Here is a 20,671-nt window from a genome sequence, read left to right as displayed (position 1 = left end):
AAAATAAAAAATAAAAATATTTTCTTCGCAATTTTGGCGTAATTGTTTATACGATGGTATATTTCCTGTTATTAAAGCGCTCAGCCTAGCATAATACACATAAGCGGCGATTACGTTTTGAAGTTTTGTCTTACTTTTGAGGTACATGAGTGGTTGTGTAACAATTGCGAATATACATATTTTCATATTTTTCCGATTTAGTATAGTTGAAAGTCAACTAAGTCAAATTTATCACAGATCCAAAAAAACTCAGTAGGATCAACAGGTTAATTGAAAAGTTCTCGAGTCCTTTCCAAGATAATACACTTCTTATAGCGATTCTTCAACTTTCTGATAGGCCTCAATCTCGGCTATCACTTTCTCATTCGACAAAAATTTCTTCCGAGCGAACATTCTTTTGAGTTCTGAGAAGTGAATATAGTATTTAGGGACCAGATCTGGAGAATACCGAGGATATGGAAGCAATTTGAAGCTTATGTCATGGATATTTGCTATCGTTTTCACTGACTTGTAACACGGTGCACTGTCATAGTTAAACAGCACTTTCTTATACTTCAAATGCGACTATATTTTGGGCGATTTCATACTTCAAACAGTCCAATAACGCTATGTAATAGTCGCTGTCGATATAGCTTCCTTTATCAAGATAGTCAATGAAAGTTATTCCACGCGCCTCCTAAAATACAGAGGTCCTAAACTTGCCAGCGGACTGTTACATTTTCCCACGCTTTGGAGCTGGTTTATCGTGTGCAGTCCACGATTGGACTGGAATGACTGTCAATTGGACTACGGAATGAAATAATGAAGCCATGTCCAACAATTGTCGCATATCGACGTAAAAACTGGGATTTATTATGGTGGAACATCTGAAAACATTGCTCCGAATCATCAACTCTTATTTCTTATACCCAAATAGTCGTGAATGATATGATGTACATTGATGTCAGTTAATATCTTTAGAGCGTCGGCTATCTCGAACAACTTCTCTTTACGATCCTCCAAAATTATTTTGTGAAGTTTTTTGATGTTTTCGTCGGTGACAAACTCTTTTGAGCGTCTACTGCGTTCAACGTCTTCGGTGCTCATTTCACCGCGTCTAAAATTAGCACGGCAATCCTTGATTATAAATCATAAGGATTTAATTCTAGTAGCGCCATCTATGTGTCAGGCCACTTACTTTTTATCTGATCTATTAGTTGATCGGCCAATTTTTATAACAGCTTTATACCATGGTGGTGTGCTATGAAGAATTTAAAGATTATACCATTAAAATAAAAGAGTGATCGAACTGTTTATATGGTAGCTGTATGTTATACTGACCTGATCTGAATAATATCTTCGGATATTATAATGTTTCTTGGGTAATCTCGTCAAACAAGTTTTCCATACAAGGACATTTACTTTATCATTTAGTTGGCTTGGCAACTATATGATATAGAAATTCGACAATTTTGGAAAGAAAAGCTTGGAGAGAAAAGCATGTGTGGAAAGTTTCAAATGGTCTCTACTAAGCCTTGCAAGAAATCTGACACGTATGACTTAAAAAACACAAATTTTGAGTAAAAAATGTAGCTGGTCACAATATACAAAATATAAAGATCTTTTACAATGAATATCGATTCTAACAAATTAAAAATATGTTAAAGTTGTTACTCTGTACCAAAAATTAATTGAGTAATTTGTCACTTACTGAAATTTAATTACAATCATTTAATTACTATTTTCTTCTTTCCTTGCAGGACCTCTACTACATTGCATTGGGTTACCCCGAAAAGGAATTGAACACAGATATCGCACTAATAACAGGCGGAGGTAATGGACTCGGCCGATTGCTCGCGCAACGCTTGGGCAAAATGGGCACTAAAGTGGTCATTTGGGACATAAGTAAAGAAGGTAAGTAATGAGAAGGAGAGTGGAGACATGCTTTGAGGCTGTTAAGCGCTCAGAAAAGTAATGAAAAGGAGAGAAAGAACATGTTTTTTGCTGCCAAGCATTCAGAAAAAGAAAATAACAAAATTTAAGATTTTTAAATACTTTTATATTTGCAAATTATTACAATAAAGAAGAAAGCCAGTTATTAGTTCTTATTAGTTACAAAATGTTAAACTTTGGAATATCTATTCCAATATCATTTTTTGCCTTATATTGTTTTTTTTATTTTATTTTATTGTAGTTTAAAGCATTTTGTATTACTCGAATTGAAAAATCTTTGATTTCAGGTATCAAGGAGACCATCGAAATGGTCGAAGCGGAGGGCGGCTACTGCAAGGGCTATGTTGTGGACATTTCCAAAAAGGAGGAAGTGTACAAGGCAGCAGAAGTCATCAGAAATGAAATTGGCGATGTAAGTACAGCAACAGAAGCAAGAAGATTTTGTTTTTCTTTTTTTGCGAATAATAAAATATAATAAAGATTGTAACAATAGTTAAATCTCTGTGGTGAGGGCCAATAGAGGTAAGGTGGCGATGCATTCGTTTATCGATATAATCTCTGTGGTAGTTGTAACTCTTTGACAGGTGTCATTGGATACGTGATATACAAAAGTAATATAATTTCTATATAGTATTGAGAACAGTTGTTTACAAAGGATTATTAGCGTAGCGCCAATATTTGATATAGCTAACAAATAACGTGAAATTTCATAGTAATCGGAACATTTTTCGAGTTCTAAACAATGCTATTTCTCTTTTATAATTGTGAGTTCATGTTTTCGGTCTATTGAGGAGAGTTACACCACCTTAATTCAACAACGAGAGCTCGCACAGTAGCAGTTTTGTTGATTCGCTGCGAGATTGTTTGATATCTGGTCCGCAGATAACTTGTCAAAAGCATTCTACGTCGACTTCTATGTATAATGAAAGTACTCTCCATATGAAGGAAATTTTTTTAATTTGATAGTGTTTAGTCCGCTTTGGATTTAATTGTATAAGCTACACTTAAATAACTATATAAGTGCAGCTACCAGTTTTTGTCTACTAGCCTTGAATGTCCTATGAATAGAAGCATTCATTGCAACAAATGAGGCAACAATATAAATGCTGCTGAAAGCTCGCACTTCAACTTGACTTACATATAAACATAGAATGGAAACATACAAATGTATAAGCTTTGAAGTATGCAACTTGAACTTGTTTTATTATATGTAAATGGCCATCGGACTAGTATAGCATATAGCTGCCATACATACTGAACGATTTAACTCAAGTCCTTATAGGGAAAACTATTTAACTTGACGAGATTTCTTTACGATTTATTTTTGGCCTCGAAATAAGCGTTCGTTTCGGCGATGACTTCCTCGTTGGAGTAGAATCTCTTTCCTTGGAGCATTTTTTTGTGGTCTGCAAACAGGTAGTAGTCGCTGGCGGCCAGATCCGGTGAATATGGTGGGTGCGGAAGCAATTCGAAGCCGAATTCATGCAATTTCGCCATTGTAACGAGCGACTTGTGACACGGCGCATTGTCTTGGTGAAAGAGCACTTTCTTCTTTTTCATATGGAGCCAGCCGCTCCTTCGCGATTTCGTCCTTCAAACGCATCAATTGGACAATGTAACGTTCGCTATTGATGGTCTTATCTTTTTCAAGGTAGTCGATGAGCAAAACTCCATAAGTATCCCAACTGCAGTCCACTCAGCTGACGACCGCTTTGACTCCGGAGTGTAGTGATGGATCCAGGTTTCGTCCATTGTCACATACCGACGCAAAAAATCCGGTTTGTTCCGGCGAAACAGCTTCAGACAGCGCTCAGAATCAACGAAACGTTTTCGTTTTTGATCCACCGTGAGCAAACGCGGCACCCAATATATCAAGACAAGCGTCACTTAAATCACTGTAACATACAAACTAAATGCTGAATAATCCAAACTAAGTCCTTATATGGAAAACCTCATTATTTGACGAGATATTTTCATGAAATTTGACATATATTTATGCAAGGCAACTATACAATCTCCAAAGAAATTGTTTACACCGAATCTCTATAGCATATAACTGCCATACAAACCGACCTCAACAAGTCAGAATTCATCGAAATCGTTCGAGTCGTTCTTGAGTCATAAATGCTGTAACTAAACTAACTTTATGATTATTATTATCTATAGTTTGTAGATAAACTTCGTGCAAACTTTGTAAGCAACCTTTCATTGGCAATAAATAAAACTGTAATAGCTTTAAAAACCATTCCACATCGGTGCAGCCGGTGATAAAAACAATACAAACACACCTTTTCTTAAATAAAAAAAATTAAAATTAGCTTACGCAATCGCCGTCGGTCATTACAAGATAGTCAAAAATCGAAATAAACTGAAATAAGCATAAAGTTGCCAAAATGCATAGAAAACGCTCGCCTTGGCATCAATATTGCGGTTGACCGGCACGCATGCGGCATGAACTCACGCCCAGAATAGCTGTAGACTAATGTCCAAAAACCAAAACTTATATACATACATACATATGTATGTATTGTAAAACTTGTTGCACGTTTCTAAATTGTCGTTTCGCAAGAACTCGTTTGAATATTTAATGGCATTATTAAGTCTATTTATTAGCTGAAAGTGGTGTAAGCAAAGAATTAAGATAAAAATTTTCATTGCCAGAACAAAGTTCGTAAGCGAATTGCGGTTAGCTTTTGTTGTAAAATACCGAAAATAATTAACAGACTGAAATGCTGCCACATACCATGAACCAGTATACATAAATAGTAAACCTATTTCAAGTGATGATAAGCGCTCAATTGTCGTAGTATTTCTGATCCATGTTAGAATAGATCCCTAATCTCTCAACATGGTGAGAAATCACACTTGACTGTTTTGTACAATCCTTTGTGAAGCCAGCTAGATATCAGCTATCGTCAAAAAGTCTTAACCCTATCACCTAACTGCTTAGGTCTTTTTTTCTATTTCCGCTATTTCGTTTGGATGTATTTGCCTTGATCTGGCGTAAACGGGACATTCGAGAAAGAATTGTTCAGATGATTCTATCTTATCTTGTTCAATCTTACCGCACGAGTACCAATGGGACAGTGTCCGGTTAGAACTCCTACAATCATTTAAAGATGAACTGTGATGAGCGCGGGGAGTTCACTAGACCACTTACGATTTACACTAGACCAGAAGGACCTTGCGACTGCATAGCTGTTGGTAGCTGGTTTAATTTTGAATAACTTAACTGACAGTTAACTGCTAACCAGACATTGAGCTATTCTGAGGATCAACAATCCAGTATTGAATAACAAGAAGCCAACGCATCCCCTACCCGTTCCCATTCCATAGTTAATGAAACTGAAGTGTCTGTTCTAGCACGCTCATCAGCTTTACAGTTTCCTGCAATACCTCTCCGTTCTGGTGCTCAAACCAGTCTAATCAGAAAATAAAGCGAGATATAGCAACTAAACATCCTTTCACTAGTCTTTAGTCCACAGTCGGCAAGCTCATGGCTAATATCGCTGCCCTGCTTTCGAAGTATATGGTCACCACTTTGCAGAAGTATGAGCTCTGGATCAGTAGATCTGCTGCTACCGCTTGGAAGGTGCAGCAGTGGTCAGGAAGCCTAAAACTGGAGGTGATGGGATATTTCCGACAGTGTACTTCTCCACCAATCCTCCCCGCAAGGTTTTATTCATCCGTTAGAAAATTCACCGCTTCTCTCCTCCAGGGAGTCCTTCCCATACCATTCAGGAAGTATTAAAATTAAAGTGTGCGAAGATTCAAGAGTACCCAAGCTCGTAGCCATCTAACTATTCATATTATAGTAGAGTTTGTTAATACAGATGCAAGATCATCAGTTAAAGTTCTTGGTTAACCTGGTAGACACATCAAGTGCAAAATCTTACAATAATTAATAAGTTAACATCTCAACCAGAATCTTTCGTGTCTAACAAAAATTCCTGTACATATCCGTCTACATTTTATAATCAGACAATAATCATTTTCTGTCTATCTTCCAGGTATCTTTGTTGATCAACAATGCTGGTGTTGTGTCTGGTCGTCTTCTCTTGGATACACCTGATCACCTCATTGAGCGTTCGTTCAATGTTAATGTCATGGCGCATTTCTGGGTGAGTTCCTAACCATACAACGGCATAAAAACTCTGCATAACTGTATACTATATATATATTTTTCCAATTGAATTTCATTCCACAGACCACCAAAGCATTCCTACCCAAAATGATCGAGCATCAACGCGGACACATTGCAACCATAGCTTCTCTGGCCGGTCACGTGGGCATTACCAAACTGGTCGACTATTGTGCTAGCAAATTTGCGGCGGTAAGTAACTGATAGAACTGCTATAGCTCTTACAAATATTTTTTATGTAAGAACAAGATAAAATGATTTGAATTATATTCTTTTAATCCATCCAGGTTGGCTTTGACGAAGCATTGCGTTTGGAATTGGACGTCCTCGGCCATAGTAATATTCAGACCACCTGCATTTGCCCGTTCTTCATTCAGGCAACCGGCATGTTTGACGATGTTAACGCCAGGTAAATAACCCGAACACCCAAAAACGGCTCTCATTGAAAACCGAACTCAAACATTATATAAATTTTCCCTACAGATGGGTGCCCACTTTGAACCCCAACGCTGTAGCTGACCGCATTATAGTGGCGATAAAGAAGAACGAAAAGATCACAATCATACCCGGTTACATCCGTCTGCTGCTCACACTTAAATGGTAACTAATTATTAAAATATTGATAAATAAAAAAAATATTACAGCATTTATTTCTTCTTTCCCCCGCAGGACCTTCCCTTGGGGCTGTGTGGGTGGTCTGCTGCGTCGTCTTGTGCCAGATGCGGCGCCACATGGTGTCGCTCAGAAGCCATTACCCACAGACGTTTCCACTAAACAACAGCAACAACATGAGCAGAGCGTCAAAGCCGCCGCCGCAGCCACCAAAGTCGCCCACACCAGCTTAATCACGAAGCACACGACCGATCTGTGCACGGATTTTAGTGAAACGCTGCCGAAGACCGCCTCGTTGCTGGTGCAACGTACACCGTCGCTGGGCGAGCGTGTTCTCTGAGATTCGCTGCTGCAATTCGCCTTGAACTTAATAAGCGGTTTTGGCATTTCGTTCTAGGATCAGTGCGCGACAGCCGCCGCACTCGTCTAGTGATATTACGTTTACTTAGTATTATGTTATTAATTGTAATTAGTTTAGATTCTAACGGCTTAGGATACGGTTACGAGTATAAATGTAAGGCGCTATGAACAATAACTCTTAAGGTATGGATGAAAGCATTGATCCATGAAATACTTATGGATATATACATACAAGTATATATACTAGTGGATCCGGATGCTGTGGTATACATTTTATACTATTATTCATATAATAAACTATTCAATACAGTGAAAATTTTATTTTCGAATAAATACGAAAACGTTTTTGTGAGGTCTAAGGTCTTGAGGTCTAATTTTCGAATAGTTAAAAAAAGGACCTTTACCGAAAGAAGCAATCTTGATTAAGTTTTCCAGAACTTAACTGATAATTGGGTGCTAACCATACATTGAGAAAAAGGCCCTAAATACTAGGCATTTTACTGAAAAAAATACAGTTGAACTTTCCAATTCGATTTACCATAATCCACAAAAAACTTCGAGTTAATGTTACTTCGGGTTAAGGCTGGATATTCTATGAAATTTTACTTCTATTGCCGTTTAAAGAGTTCGAGTTTCGGAGTACTTCGAGCTATGGAAGTTCAAGTTATGGAAGTTCAACTGTGTTACATTTTTTTTTCTTGAGGATTGTGAATATGAATATATGCGTTTAGAAATATATGCAGTGAAATCTCTCATAAGCAGACACTTACGATCGATTTGGGCTATCCTATCTTCTAAGTTGATTCAAACTGGATATAGTGTGCTAAATTTTGCTGAAATCGGTTCAGTAGTTTAGGAATCCAACGCGGACAAAGAAAGTAATTTTTATATACAAAGATATACTCGTAGGTAGGTACGTACTTATATAATATATACAGTTGCAAATGTAGATATATATTTAGCGTTCGAAAGTGTAATATAGCCGAAACAATCAATCGAATAAATATATAAATTTACTCTGAAGCTTTCATTTTTGCATTTTCATTTCGGTGGTAAAGGGTGTTTATTAGACATGTGACTTTCAAGAAGAAATAAAACCTACATACTCGTAAGTTAATGTTATGGGCAAGAATTTAACTAACTAAAATTCTTGCGCCCTAGGCTATTGCCTAAGGTACCTATATATAATTTGAGAACACTCTCTCTCGTAGTTCAAAGGGGCTTAAGTCTAGCAAAGGGAAACAACCGTCATCCCTTTTACAAAGCGAAGATCTCTTCCGGACTTGAGAGCCCTAACTCTTGGTGTCAGCGAGTTTGAGGCGACAAAATGCACCTAGCCGGCAGATCCAGGGGCTGCAAGACAGGTATCATCAGGTGGCTGTATACCATAAACGTAAGGCCTATTGTTACTTATAGAGCAGTTGCTTGGGCAACAAAGGCAACGTAGTCTTCGGTAGGCCTTCAACTTTCGAAGTTGCCTAGACTCGGGTTTTGGAAAAGGTAAAATAATGTTGCCTCAATATAGGAAGGCTTTAAGGAAAGACACACCACAAAGGACGGCGTTACGAAGAGGATAAACTTTACAAAGAAGTTAAGAGTTATTCTCGGCAGTAAGGCGGAGTGGATTGATTCCACGCACGATTTACTACAGAGGGGCAGCATTATCAAGTGGTACACTGACGGCTCGGAATCACCGGAAGGCATTGGAGCAGACATTGTGGAACATAAAGGAGTAGTCAGCAATAAGTTGGCCGACGAACTAGCACCCTCTGCAGCGTCCAGGAGTTGCCACGCACGGAGGATAGAGTAGAGAAAAACGGCACTGGCAGCAGGCAGCAGGAATGCGCCCAAGTTACTACTGGGAGGGTGCAACCTTGCAAGTTTTAGAGATATGATATATCAAGATATGATATATCAACCACGAGACAAATTAATTATCTTTGTCAAGCTCTATACAGGGCACTACAGGCTGAGAAAGCACTTGCCCAACTTGGGCAAATTGCCGGGTTTGCGACAAGGAACCGGAAACTCCAGAACACCTATTTCTATATTACCCAGCAAGGTGTAGAAGTCGGTTCAAGGCCCTCGGTTCCATCTACGTGGATAGGAATCACAACACCTCAGTCGCACCCAGCAAACTCCTGGAATTTTTCAGAGTGTTCGACCTTTGTGACCATATGTTATATAGGAGAGACCACAGTAGATCATAGGTCGCAGTGCAAAGCCTCAATCAGTTCCTATATGTCTAACATACCTAAATGGACGGTCCGGCCCTGATGTTAGGTACTGTGCGCTGTCTTTAAAAAACACAAAACAGTGACTTTTTGAGGATGTAACGGCGTCTCAACAAATCAAAAATACCAACTCAGAAAAAAGTATTGCCTGATTGAAAACCACATTTCTAAAATTATACTCTTAGGTATGTGAATATTTTTTTAATTAACTGTAGGTTTTTCTTCGATAATCTGGGAAAAAGTGTCTGAGACCGCCATAAATAGGCTTGCAAGAGTACACCTTATCCCATAAGGAACGGGAATTAGACATTTCATATCAGCTTTTATTTTTGCTAGTTAATGCCATATAAGCTCTTATCTGCTAAGCCTCTTTTTTTTAAATCTACAGCAAGCACTTACAATTCCAACATTCGTGGCATGCACCTTAAAATTTTAAATGGTGAATATTCAAGTTTCCAAGCAACCAGTGAAAACTATTTAGTTTCATACGAAATCTAAGTTTCAAACCATTCGCTGAATGCAGGGTGTACACAAATCAAGAAAAAATAGTTATTAAATGCTGGCGTTGCGTATTTAGAAACTGGAGAAATCTTTTAAATTTCTTACTTATTTTATTTATTTTTATTAATATTATCATATTCTATTATTTGTTATTAAATTTTTATTGAAAAATTGGTTGGAATGCTCTCAATTTGTAACGCAATAAATATGTATTTTTACAGCTGCGAAATATTTAGCAGATATCAACCCCCTGTGACAGCGAGTGGCAACGACTTTGAATAATTCCTAATGCAGTGAGTGGCAACCACTTAAATTGACAGCTGGAAGTAAAACTGCTGTTCACAATAAACAGCTTTCTAGCAGCGTTGTATTTTCCTCCGGATAAAGCGAAAAATTTATACAATAAACAAACTTTTATGAAATAAATATTTATTAAAATTGAATAATAGAATCTAAAAACTATAACTAATTAATATGTGAAATATAGTTTTAGAAAGCCTTCGTTTTAAACGCTAATAAGCTATGAATAAAATTGCTAATTATTTCGTATTTCAAGCCCGAATTTCAAACGATACCTGAATGGAACAGTTCAGATTTGTCCGACAAGCGACGCGGACGCAGCGACGGAGTGTAACAAAAGCGCGACGGTGGCATTTGTGTGGAGTCGAGTTAAGTGGTGGCAGAAAATTGGTGAAATTAACCAAATTGCAGTGAAAGAATTGAATATAAATAATCATAATGAATGCAATTAACAAGTGAAAAGTAATTGAAATACGTGTAAGTAATTGTGGCAAAGTTTAGCAAAGTGTTTTTGAAATCCAGTTGAATTCATACACATAGTTTTCTACAAGAAAAATTCAGAAATCGGTGAGAAAAACGAAGAAGGAGTGGATGAAAAGTGTACGCAAAACAAGAATTTTTGTGTACTCCACGAGCGAGCGCGAGTACGAAGCAGCGGCGAAGAAGATTGCCGTCGAGCCGTCACTGAAAATCAAAGTGGAAAGCAAAACGGGCGAAAAATAGTAAAGTAGGAAGGAAAAAGTCCTTAAACGAAACGAGGAAAATTTGTGTTTTCTGTGAGAGATAACTTCCAAAGTATAAAAGTTACGTTTTCGTTTGTGTTTATACATATGTATAGGTGATTGTGAAAATTTTGAAAAGTGAAAAGTGAAGAGTGCAAGCAAATATTTATCCCTTTTGCAACGTTGGAATGCGCATTTGTGGCAGCAAATATATCGCAAAGGTTTGTGCAATGTATGGTGTTTAAGTGTTGTTGAAAAAGCCCGTGGCAGTCGCGAGTCGTATACATATTAACACGGCTGGAAAGTTTTGGCATTAAAATAGAAATTTCCAAAGTAAAATTCAATATTAATAGTTTGTGCAATACAAACGGTGTAACGAGAAGTTTGTATCTTTTGGTTTTTCATGTCTCGACTGCTTTAATTTAGCTACATTCAAAGTGTATCTGTGTGTGAGTGTTGTGTAGTGTGCGTGCACGGATTATTGGATTATTACCTGTTTCGCTTCTTCTGCGAGCGCTGTCGGCCGCGGCAGCGCCGTCAACGTAGACGACGACCGACGACGTTCAGCACAGCGACCTGACATTTTTTCGGCTTTGCTTTATGGATTATTCGTTGTTGGTTGCAGTCGCCGCTTTATACCTCTGATTTGTTCACAACGTCAGCAGCAAGAGTATCAGCATCGCCATCGCCAACTCCATCAGCATTAACGGTGCAGCAGAGGCAACTAATGACCGCATTGCCACATTAAATGTAAATATTATTTTTGTGTTAACATTTTTATAATCGTTTAGTTGCAAAGCTACTACACAAAAAACATGTATAAACATATGTACACATTCATGTATCCTTTTTGTGATGTGTTTTAACTTAATATTTTATTTACTTAAGTCGTTTTTTGGCTACTTTGTTAACGTAATCATTATATATGTACATATAAAAAGGTTGTATTTAGAATAACAACCCCAGATTTCGGGCTTAAAATGGGTATGTACGGTAAAGGAGGTTAATCGAAACTTCAAATAGTTGAATTTTTTAACTTTAATTGCAAATATCTCAAAAACCATAAGTCAGCGGCAACTATATACATACATACATATGTATACAGTACGGACAATAATTAAGAATCAAATGGTTTGTTTGGAAACAATAGTATAATATTTTTCATTTGCAAATGCAATGAAATACATACTTATGTATACTTTTAAAAAGGAGGAAAGCAGAGAATTTTTTGCAGTTTTACAGTTAACTGTTATTCAAAATGTGTAAATAACGTGCCTCAATAGCGACATGGGTTCATAAACGAATAATATTGAATTTAAAAAAGCGCAATAAGTTGTTGTATTAACTTAATAAGATCTGTGGAACGAATATTTGTATCAATTATGTATTTATGTAGAAAAATGGGTCGAGCAAAACATTGTTCCGAGGAGAAAGATTGTGCTCCAAAATTTGCAAGCAAAATGTCCAATGTAAAAGGGAAATCGCAATCATATTAAATAAGACCCAAACATGTGCTTAATGTCTTAAATTTCAGAAAAAAGTGGAAAAATGACGGCAGAAGTCAATTAAAATATTGCAAGATCGTCCATGCGGATTTGACAAAAATCTTCTCTGGGTTCTGGTTTTTTGTTTTAAATGGGTTTAAATTAGTATATATTTATGTATAACTGAGCCATTCCCGATCTGCTTTATTGTTTTCTTTGGATTTTATAATTGTTTTCGTACGTCGCACGGTTTTGTACGACATGGGCCTGCATGACGACAAGGGAATCGTAAAAATCGCTGTCGTACAAAAATGTGCGACACGGCACTCAATGTTTTAAGACCTGAAGCATGTATCAGGCGTTCAAATTTCTTCAACAACCCTAAGAAGACGACTTGTGGAGAAAAATATCTTTGGCATTTTGTCACGAAAGGTGCCAATGCTGAGAAATCGTCATATATCCAATGGTATTCAGTTTGCTAAACGACACATTAATTAGGCTGGAGTTGAAAATTAAAAAAAAAAACTGGTTCGACATTTTATAGTCTGAATACAAAGTTAATATGGTAGGAGATGGTGGTTGGACGTGAGTCCGTCGTCCAAAAAACAAAGAAATGTACGATTAAGTCTTTCAACAATGCAATGTAATAGCATAATGATTTGAGGCCGTTTCCAATACTGTCTTGTCGGACCTATTTGTTTTTGCATATCTGAAAACATGGACAGCCACATATGTACGAGTATACGTGAAAGGTAGTTAGATAAAGCCATACTCCTATATGCTGAATGGAATTCGCCTCCATATTAGCAATTCCAACAATAGAACGACCCGAAACATCATTCGGGTCTTGTAAAAATATGGTTTTCAAAAGATGGTGTTGATGCCATGGCTTAGCCAGCACAATCGCCAGATCTGAATCTAATCGAAAACTTATGGAAAGTCGTTAAGGAATATAGTATTAGACCTTTAAACCGAAAAATTAGGCGGAACTCTGAGCGAAGGTTCAAAGGTCTGGTATTATGCTTAATAGAGCACTTGCCATAGCCTAATTCGGTCTATGTCTAAAAGATATGCAACTGTAATTAATTCTTTGTAAAAATAATTTTAATGTAAGATATTATGAAAATATTTTTTTGTTTTCCGAATTTTTGAAATTTGTATTTTTTCCTCTTACCACTTCACATGAAGTATATAATAAAAATATATTTAAATAAAATACATATTTTTTAGAACGGAATATTAGTACTAGATGTCTTTTCTTGTTGTCCGAAACTGTATATAATTTCTTAATCTGTTCTTATTCTTAATCTGAAGAGCCTTCTCTATCGCTACATATCCATTTTAAACTAGAAAATCAGGGGATAACGATTTTCCCTCGAGTTGCCTCTAGAATAATAGAATTTACAAATTTTATTATGGAATTAGAGTCGTCAGAGACGTTAAAAAATTATCAATTTAATAATTTTTTTTATCTTTAATTCATTTCATTTTATAAAAGCAAAAACATAACATCATTTCATTTTAAAAGTATTGGCTGTTTGTATTGATACACTTCCATCCGAAACTCCTTTTGCTGCCCAGCACTATACCTTGAAGATTGATCTAAAATCAATCGGAAAAACTAGTTTTTTTTTTTAATAGAGGATCGGACCTTTATTAATTGACAAACGTAAAAAAAAATCTTAATATGGTTGTCAAAAAAGTCTTGCGGTATTTTTATTGAATCAATTCGTGAGGCTCTCATACATCGAGCTTCTTAGTGACTCCAAGCTTTTTCAAATGGTTTATAACGGTTGATGACTACTATGCCGGTCTCTTTCGACCAATTCAACGATTTTATCGCATTTTTCGACGGCAGGCCTTCCGGAGCGTGGCGCATCTTCGACCACCTATACACCAGAACGAAAACGTTGAAACCATCGTTGTGCAGTGGAAATTGAAACTGTATCGGGTCCATAAGCTGCACAAATTTTATTGGCGGCTTGAGATGTAAAATATTCCGTATTTTATCTTAATTTTGCTCCATGTTTGCGACGCTATAACTCACGAACGAGTGAAAAGAATCGACAATCAATCAAACACGTGTTAGCGCGTGAAATGAGCTTTCCAAAAAGGTATAGCATGACCCGATGCGACGAATAAAACTAGAACTCAAGATTTCAGCGCCAACTAGAGAAAATACCGCAAGACTTTTTTGACAAAACCTAATATTAAGTGCGCAAGTAAGTTCTCGCTGTTTTCTTTAATGAAAATGTTATTTTATTGCAAGGAAATTGTTACAAATGAATTATTCGAAGTATTGCCCATTGCTAGTCACAACAGTTTTCCATCTCTCTGGCAAGCTTGAATACCGTTAGGTTAAAACTCTTTACCTTGTGATGCTATCCAAAAATCACGCCATTTTTCGATGTTGTTTTTTGTGTGGAACTGCTTCTGAGCCATATCATGTGTCAATGAACGGGACATATGTATATATGTATGTCGGATGGTGCATAATCTAGGAAATATGGCGGTTGACGTAGTTCTGCCCACTTAAAACCTTCTTGGTAGGTTTTAACGTTGATGTCATAAGGAACCCAAGTTCCTTGTTTCAGATTCGTTTCAAGCGTAGTTAATATCAGAATCGCCATCCTTGAAGTGACGAAACCAATCACAGCACGTTGTTTCACTTGGGACACCACATCCGTAAACTTTTTGGAGTTCGCGATATACTTATTTATGGATATTTAAGGGTCGACATTCAATTTAGTTCTGGTTTCTCTTTTAGGAAACGATTTTTAAGGTTTATGCTATATGGCGCGTGAAGCAAAACTTCCCAGCCGCAGTTTTACAAATAAGTGTTGTAACATGAGGCCAATACAGGGAACCTTTATGATCTCTCCAAATGCAGAGACTTTGGCGTCATTTATATTCGTTCGGACGTTTTACGTTTAGCGTTGTAGTGGATCTACTTTTCATCGCCAGTCATAATCCGATGCCGAAACGACTTTCAGACAATCAAACCCCCTTTCAACGTTTCTTGGCTTCAAATATTTTCATTTCATTATCTAATTTTCCTAGATTTTGAATGTATCCGGGTTAGGTTATATTAGATGACTGATCTAAAGAGATCGACGGGAAGAAATGAAGGTCGGGTAAAGTCTAGATCATAAAGCACCTAACTTTCCTAGATTTTGAATATATCCGGGTGCTTTTAAACGTTTTAAAATGCCTTCTTGAATGACTCCCAACGATTCTGGGAACTCTTCTTGTCTCGTCGATTAATTTTTGCAGTTTCCTATCATTAAACTTCCTTTTTACAAAAATCTCCGATTCTACCACTCTTGGTTTTAGTCGATTGGGGCAGACGGTTTGAAATAAATATTTTAAGGAATATACCACAAACTGTACTTTCAAAAGCTCTGCACATTTGTATATGTACAATGTCTATCATGGCAAATCCAGATGTGTTCTCAAATGTGCATCAAGTTTTACATATTTTATTGTCACTTTCGAGGCAGCTGAATTTGGTGGCAACAATAGCAATTTTAGTTACAAGAAAGCAAATGTAAATACAACAAACATAATTGAATGCACAATTTGTTGGCTGTTGCATGTTTGCAGTGACTCGTGTTGCTACAAATATACAATGCTTGTGCTCAGCTCATTTGCAATGGGGTCAAGGTAGCGAGCGTCGAGCGGCTCACTTTACGCTACGCTTTTGCATGTTGCAACTGTTTATTTCGCTGTTTACTCGTATGTTTGCATTGTTGAATGCCTTTGTGTTATTGTCAATGATATTGTTGCCTTAATGCGCTCATAATGTGGCAAATGCACGTGACGAAATACCACCGCCACCACCACCTGCCGCAAAGCGAACAAAAAGTAAACAAGTCCAAAAATCGCACATGAGCGTACATCAATTATTCTCGTACTCTTCATATGTGTATGTATGTACATATGTATACAAAAAATATTCAGTTGTGTTTCCACTTAAAACAAGAAAAATCCTTTACTTCGGTTGCACCGAGGCTAAAATACCCTTAACATATAAAAAAGTTTCAATATACAAACTTGATTTCGATCGTTCAGTCTGTATGGTAACTTTATACTATAGGCGCTCGAGTTAGCTCGTCACATTGATAGGTTATGTTAGGTAAATGGACTGATTTCTCGCGAAACCACCAATAATCTCACTTGGATTGCTAGAGCCATCAATCCGTATGAACAAGTGGATATTGGACAGTGTCCAGTTAAGACACCTAACTGGCGATGTGAGACTTGCTAAAAGCTAAAAGTTCATGGACCTTTTTCGTTTCACTTACGACCTACGCTTATTGAGCTCGCGCGAAGCTCATAGATCAATCGCCCGAAAGCATGACAGAGGAATTCATGCTCGTTCCATCCTGCTGAAATTTGGGTATTGGTGTCTTTCTTACCCGCCTAAAATACCCACCTCCAACTTTTGCCTTGAGAATGGATTTATCCGTGAAAAAGTTCATAGTACCGCTTCTCCAGTGACTCCGCCCCTACCAGCAACTTTCGCAGCAATGCTTCTGACGGCTATGTTCACGGGTGCTATGTGTAGAATTACATTAAGTGCCATCGTTGGTACGTCGTAGAACACGTTTTAGCTGGTTTAGCGGTTGTAGCTTTACCAAAGGCCCTGCAACAGAAAAATACACCAAAGTACAGTATTGGCAGTATCAATAAAGCGTATTAGCTTTGCCGGAATACCAAGTTCAGACAAAGCGGTATAGAGGCAAATCTTTTTCGTGCTATCGAAAGCGGTTTTAAAATCTACGAAGAAGTGGTGTGGGTAGATCTTCCATTCACGGGTCTTTTCCAAGATTTGGCGTATAGTGAATATCTGGTCAATTGTAGATTTTCCATGTCTAGGAAACTTGGATTGAGGATGCTTATCCCACGGTAGTTGGCGCAGATTGTGGGGTCACCGTTTTTGTGAACATGACAGAGTATGCTTAAATTCCAATCGTCGGACATGCTTTCATCAGCTCCTTATGCTCCTTATTAGTTCTTCGCCGCTGTATTTGAATAGATCGGCCGGCAATCCATCGACCTAGCTGCTTTGTTGCTCTTCAGACTGTTAAATGGTATTGGAACTTCTTCATGGTCGGGCAATGAAACGTCAGCTCCATCGTCATCGAATGGGTAATCGTGGTGTTATGCTTCCACTATCCATCAGTCACTAGATCACCTCTGGGGGTTCGATAAGAGATTGCCTTAACTACGGTTCCGTAAATTCAAAGCAACACCTTTGGGTACAGAAGACCCCGCCGTTTCCAATTAGCTCCATTACAACAACATAAGGCAAACAATGCCTTTCTCAGCTAAAGTTGGTCACTTATGTATGTATATATATTTATTTGATAGGGTCTGTTCAGGGTATAAAAAGCGCGACTGGCTGAAAATTACGAAAAAAATAAAAAGAAAGTAGAAAATTTGTCAAAATTGGTGCTGACAAGCATAGCAGCAAAGGCAAGTCAGCACAGCCGCGTCAGCCTATGCGGTCGTAATATGATTGCGGACCGTCGAGGCAAACGAATCCAACCGTGGCAGCCAAGCTGTTTCTACTCTGAGCCTAACAAAAATAGCTTTGCAGGCATAAGAGCAGACGAAATGTTGCAAGAGTGTATTATACGCAAAGCATACTTGAGTGAGCGCGTATGAAAGAGTTATGCGATGCGAAAATGCAGGAAGTGTCCTACACAGTCTAAATACGCGCTACAGTGTGAATGTGTGTATGTGCAGATGCATATGGATTCGTGAATGCTTCAGTTACGCTTTTCATACGCTCGCATCTTCTTTGAATGTGTGCGTGTGTGTAAATTATTAAATCTGCTCTTATCATTTGCGACTCTTATTGTCTGATTTTTATGCACTTTTCGCTGAATGTGTAGTTGTTGTTGTTTTTTCTTGCGTGCATGCATGCATGCCCGTCCATTCCATTGTTTTTAATCCCTGCTTGCATAAATACTGCTTCTTATGCTTCTTATAGCGATACCCTTGCATATCTCATGCGTGTCTGCCTTTCCTTCGTCCTTTCTTCAATTGCCAAACACATCATTTACCCAAGTTGTTCTCTGTGTTGTTGTTGTTGTTGACATTGTCATCGCACACTGGCGGGCTTTTGCGCAGACATATCCTCAGCGCAAGGAAGTTGTCGCCTTCCTTGAAACACTTAATGTTACAACATTAACAACAACAACAAAATATGTAATATGTGTTGAAAAAACAATGTTCAGAAGCTGTTGCAACAATAACAATGAAGTAGTCATGCGATAGGCCGTATATGCTCATGCTTCCTTCGCCGAAAGTCTGGAGCACAGTGACAATAATGCGACAGTAACAAAAACACAAGCGATATGCAACAAGAGCAACAAACAATGAGCACATACTACATACAAATATGACAGCGGAACGACAGACAGAGTTTAATAACGACGTGCCAAATGACAAGGATATACCCGCCATTCACACAAACAGAAACACACTCACACTTTTGTAGGCATTTAAGCGAATTTTCACTTTTGGCTGCGAGTTGCCGTATTTACAAATACTTTTGCCTTGCATCGGCTTGTTCTCATTTGTCGTCGGCAGTCCATCATATAGTTTCTTATTCCGGATATTGCAAATAAAACGCAAAATAATTAATAATTCATCAATATTTCTTTTGTCGTCAAGGAAGTAAACTCAACCAGATGTAATACATTGATGCCAACGCTATTTCAAGTCCCCGAAACACTTTTCATAATCACTTTTTGGGATGGCCTTCAGTTTCTTCAGCGAATTTCGTTTTATCTGTTCCATCGACTGAAAACGGGTTCCATTCCGATGATTGTTGACTTGTTTGCATGTCAAACTCATAAACCCATTTCTCATCGGCAGTTACAATGCTCCTCATGAATGTGGGATTGGAATTCGCACGATCAATCGTGTCCAAAGAGATCTGTTTACGGTGCTGGTTTTGAAAAAAATTCAGCTTTAACAGGACGAGTCGAATATGAACGCGTTTCATACCCAAAATATCCACCAAATCGAATCGAACGAACTTACGAGAGATGTCGAGCTCTCTTGCCATCTCTCTAACACTTGTCCCACGATTTTCAAGCACCATCTCCTCTTTTACACATCACATCTTTTTTAATATTTTCATCAGTAGAAAATGTCGAAGATTTGAAGGCTTTGTACCACTCGAAGGAATTACCGCAAGTCAACATTCTAAAGGACTCCTTATATGGAATTGATTGATAGATTGCTAAAATCACTTTTATGTTCGTCTGATTATTGATTTTCAAATGTCAATTAAGGTGTGTTAAAGGTTGATCTGGCGATTTTTACCTTGGAAAAAATTTTACAACAAGTAGGCTTGAAATTTTCGTTGAAAATGTTCCACGAGTGCTTTGTGAAGTTTAATTTATCACGAACACAAGTATTTGAGTGGCACAAAGCATTCAGTGAAGGTCATGCAGTCATCGAAAACTTGCCTCATGCAAGTCACCCATCCAGATCTATTAATTACGATGCTTTTACAGTGCTTTAAAATCCTCATATTGGCATCAGAGGTACAGCAGAGGATCTCAACATCTCTTATGGATCGATTTAACACATTTTAGTTATTATTTGGGGTATGAAGACTGGTACGAAAAGACGGCACGTCACATTTTACCATGATTGTAACAGACCCAACGCGAAACGAAAATCATCGCTCGGCCACTGATTCTCCCTGTGACTTTTTTCTGTTTTGAATTACGCCTATCATACCACATACCTGCAATTGCGCTAGATATATGAAGATTTTTGTTTATAAAAAATCGAACCCTAAATATTCGTCAAGCAATTTGTCATTAGTTTTTCATGTTTTCAAAAGGATGTGTAAATTTCGTTGAAATCCATCGAGCTGTTCTCGGGTTACAATGGTCAGCAGTTCAAAAAACATAGTTTTGAGAAAAAGCGTTTGAAGTTTTACACTCCATCCAGCGGTCGCTTGCAACTGGTGCCTGCTACTGCTCTCGAACTTACCAGAGCGCCCGAGAACCCTTCGCTTATTATCGTATAACTCGAAGAGTACTTGTCCAAATTTTCAGAGAACATGAGAGAGAAGTTTCAAAGAATATTATAAGTAATAAGTTATTATACTTCAAAAAAATGCAAAAATAAATTTTTGGAACATTTTGACTACCCCTAACCCCATAAAACAGTTGAGCTTCCACAACTTTAACTTCTACAACGCAAAGTTCGCCATAACTCCAACTCTTGAATTGGCAATAGAAGTCAAATTTCATACAAATTTCCTTCCATAGCTCGAAGTTATTTTGTGGATTAGAATTTGATTCGTGTTAGCGAAATTCAACTTTAATTAATAACATCAGTTACCGTTATATG

At 37.7% G+C, this 20,671-nt stretch overlaps 2 protein-coding genes across 11 annotated transcripts in view; both read left to right on the top strand.

Moving 5' to 3' along the window:
* Positions 1 to 8,075, top strand: part of LOC105224204 (estradiol 17-beta-dehydrogenase 11) — a 31,568-nt gene extending 23,493 nt beyond the window's left edge. For both annotated transcript variants that reach the window (XM_011202212.4, XM_049446562.1), the window contains exons 2-8: positions 1,740 to 1,893; positions 2,220 to 2,344; positions 5,943 to 6,053; positions 6,140 to 6,265; positions 6,361 to 6,482; positions 6,557 to 6,673; positions 6,743 to 8,075. In XM_011202212.4, coding sequence (XP_011200514.2) covers positions 1,740 to 1,893; positions 2,220 to 2,344; positions 5,943 to 6,053; positions 6,140 to 6,265; positions 6,361 to 6,482; positions 6,557 to 6,673; positions 6,743 to 7,025 — 1,038 coding nt within the window. In that variant the 3' untranslated portion in view covers positions 7,026 to 8,075. The remainder of the gene's footprint in view (positions 1 to 1,739; positions 1,894 to 2,219; positions 2,345 to 5,942; positions 6,054 to 6,139; positions 6,266 to 6,360; positions 6,483 to 6,556; positions 6,674 to 6,742) is intronic.
* Positions 8,076 to 10,235: 2,160 nt separating this feature from the next.
* LOC105224205 (uncharacterized) overlaps positions 10,236 to 20,671 on the top strand; it is a 106,672-nt gene continuing 96,236 nt past the window's right edge. For 5 of the 9 annotated variants that reach the window (XM_019989538.3, XM_049446584.1, XM_029549397.2 and 2 more), the window contains exon 1: positions 10,236 to 11,023. The gene's annotated coding sequence lies outside the window, so the exon portion shown is untranslated. The other 4 variants (XM_019989541.3, XM_049446587.1, XM_019989539.3 and 1 more) reach the window with 3 other exon arrangements.

The sequence above is a fragment of the Bactrocera dorsalis genome, chromosome 1 (assembly GCF_023373825.1).
Source record: "Bactrocera dorsalis isolate Fly_Bdor chromosome 1, ASM2337382v1, whole genome shotgun sequence".
Classification (NCBI taxonomy): domain Eukaryota; kingdom Metazoa; phylum Arthropoda; class Insecta; order Diptera; family Tephritidae; genus Bactrocera; species Bactrocera dorsalis.
Note: the sequence above shows the minus strand (reverse complement) of the source record. Positions and strands in the feature narration are given on the sequence as shown.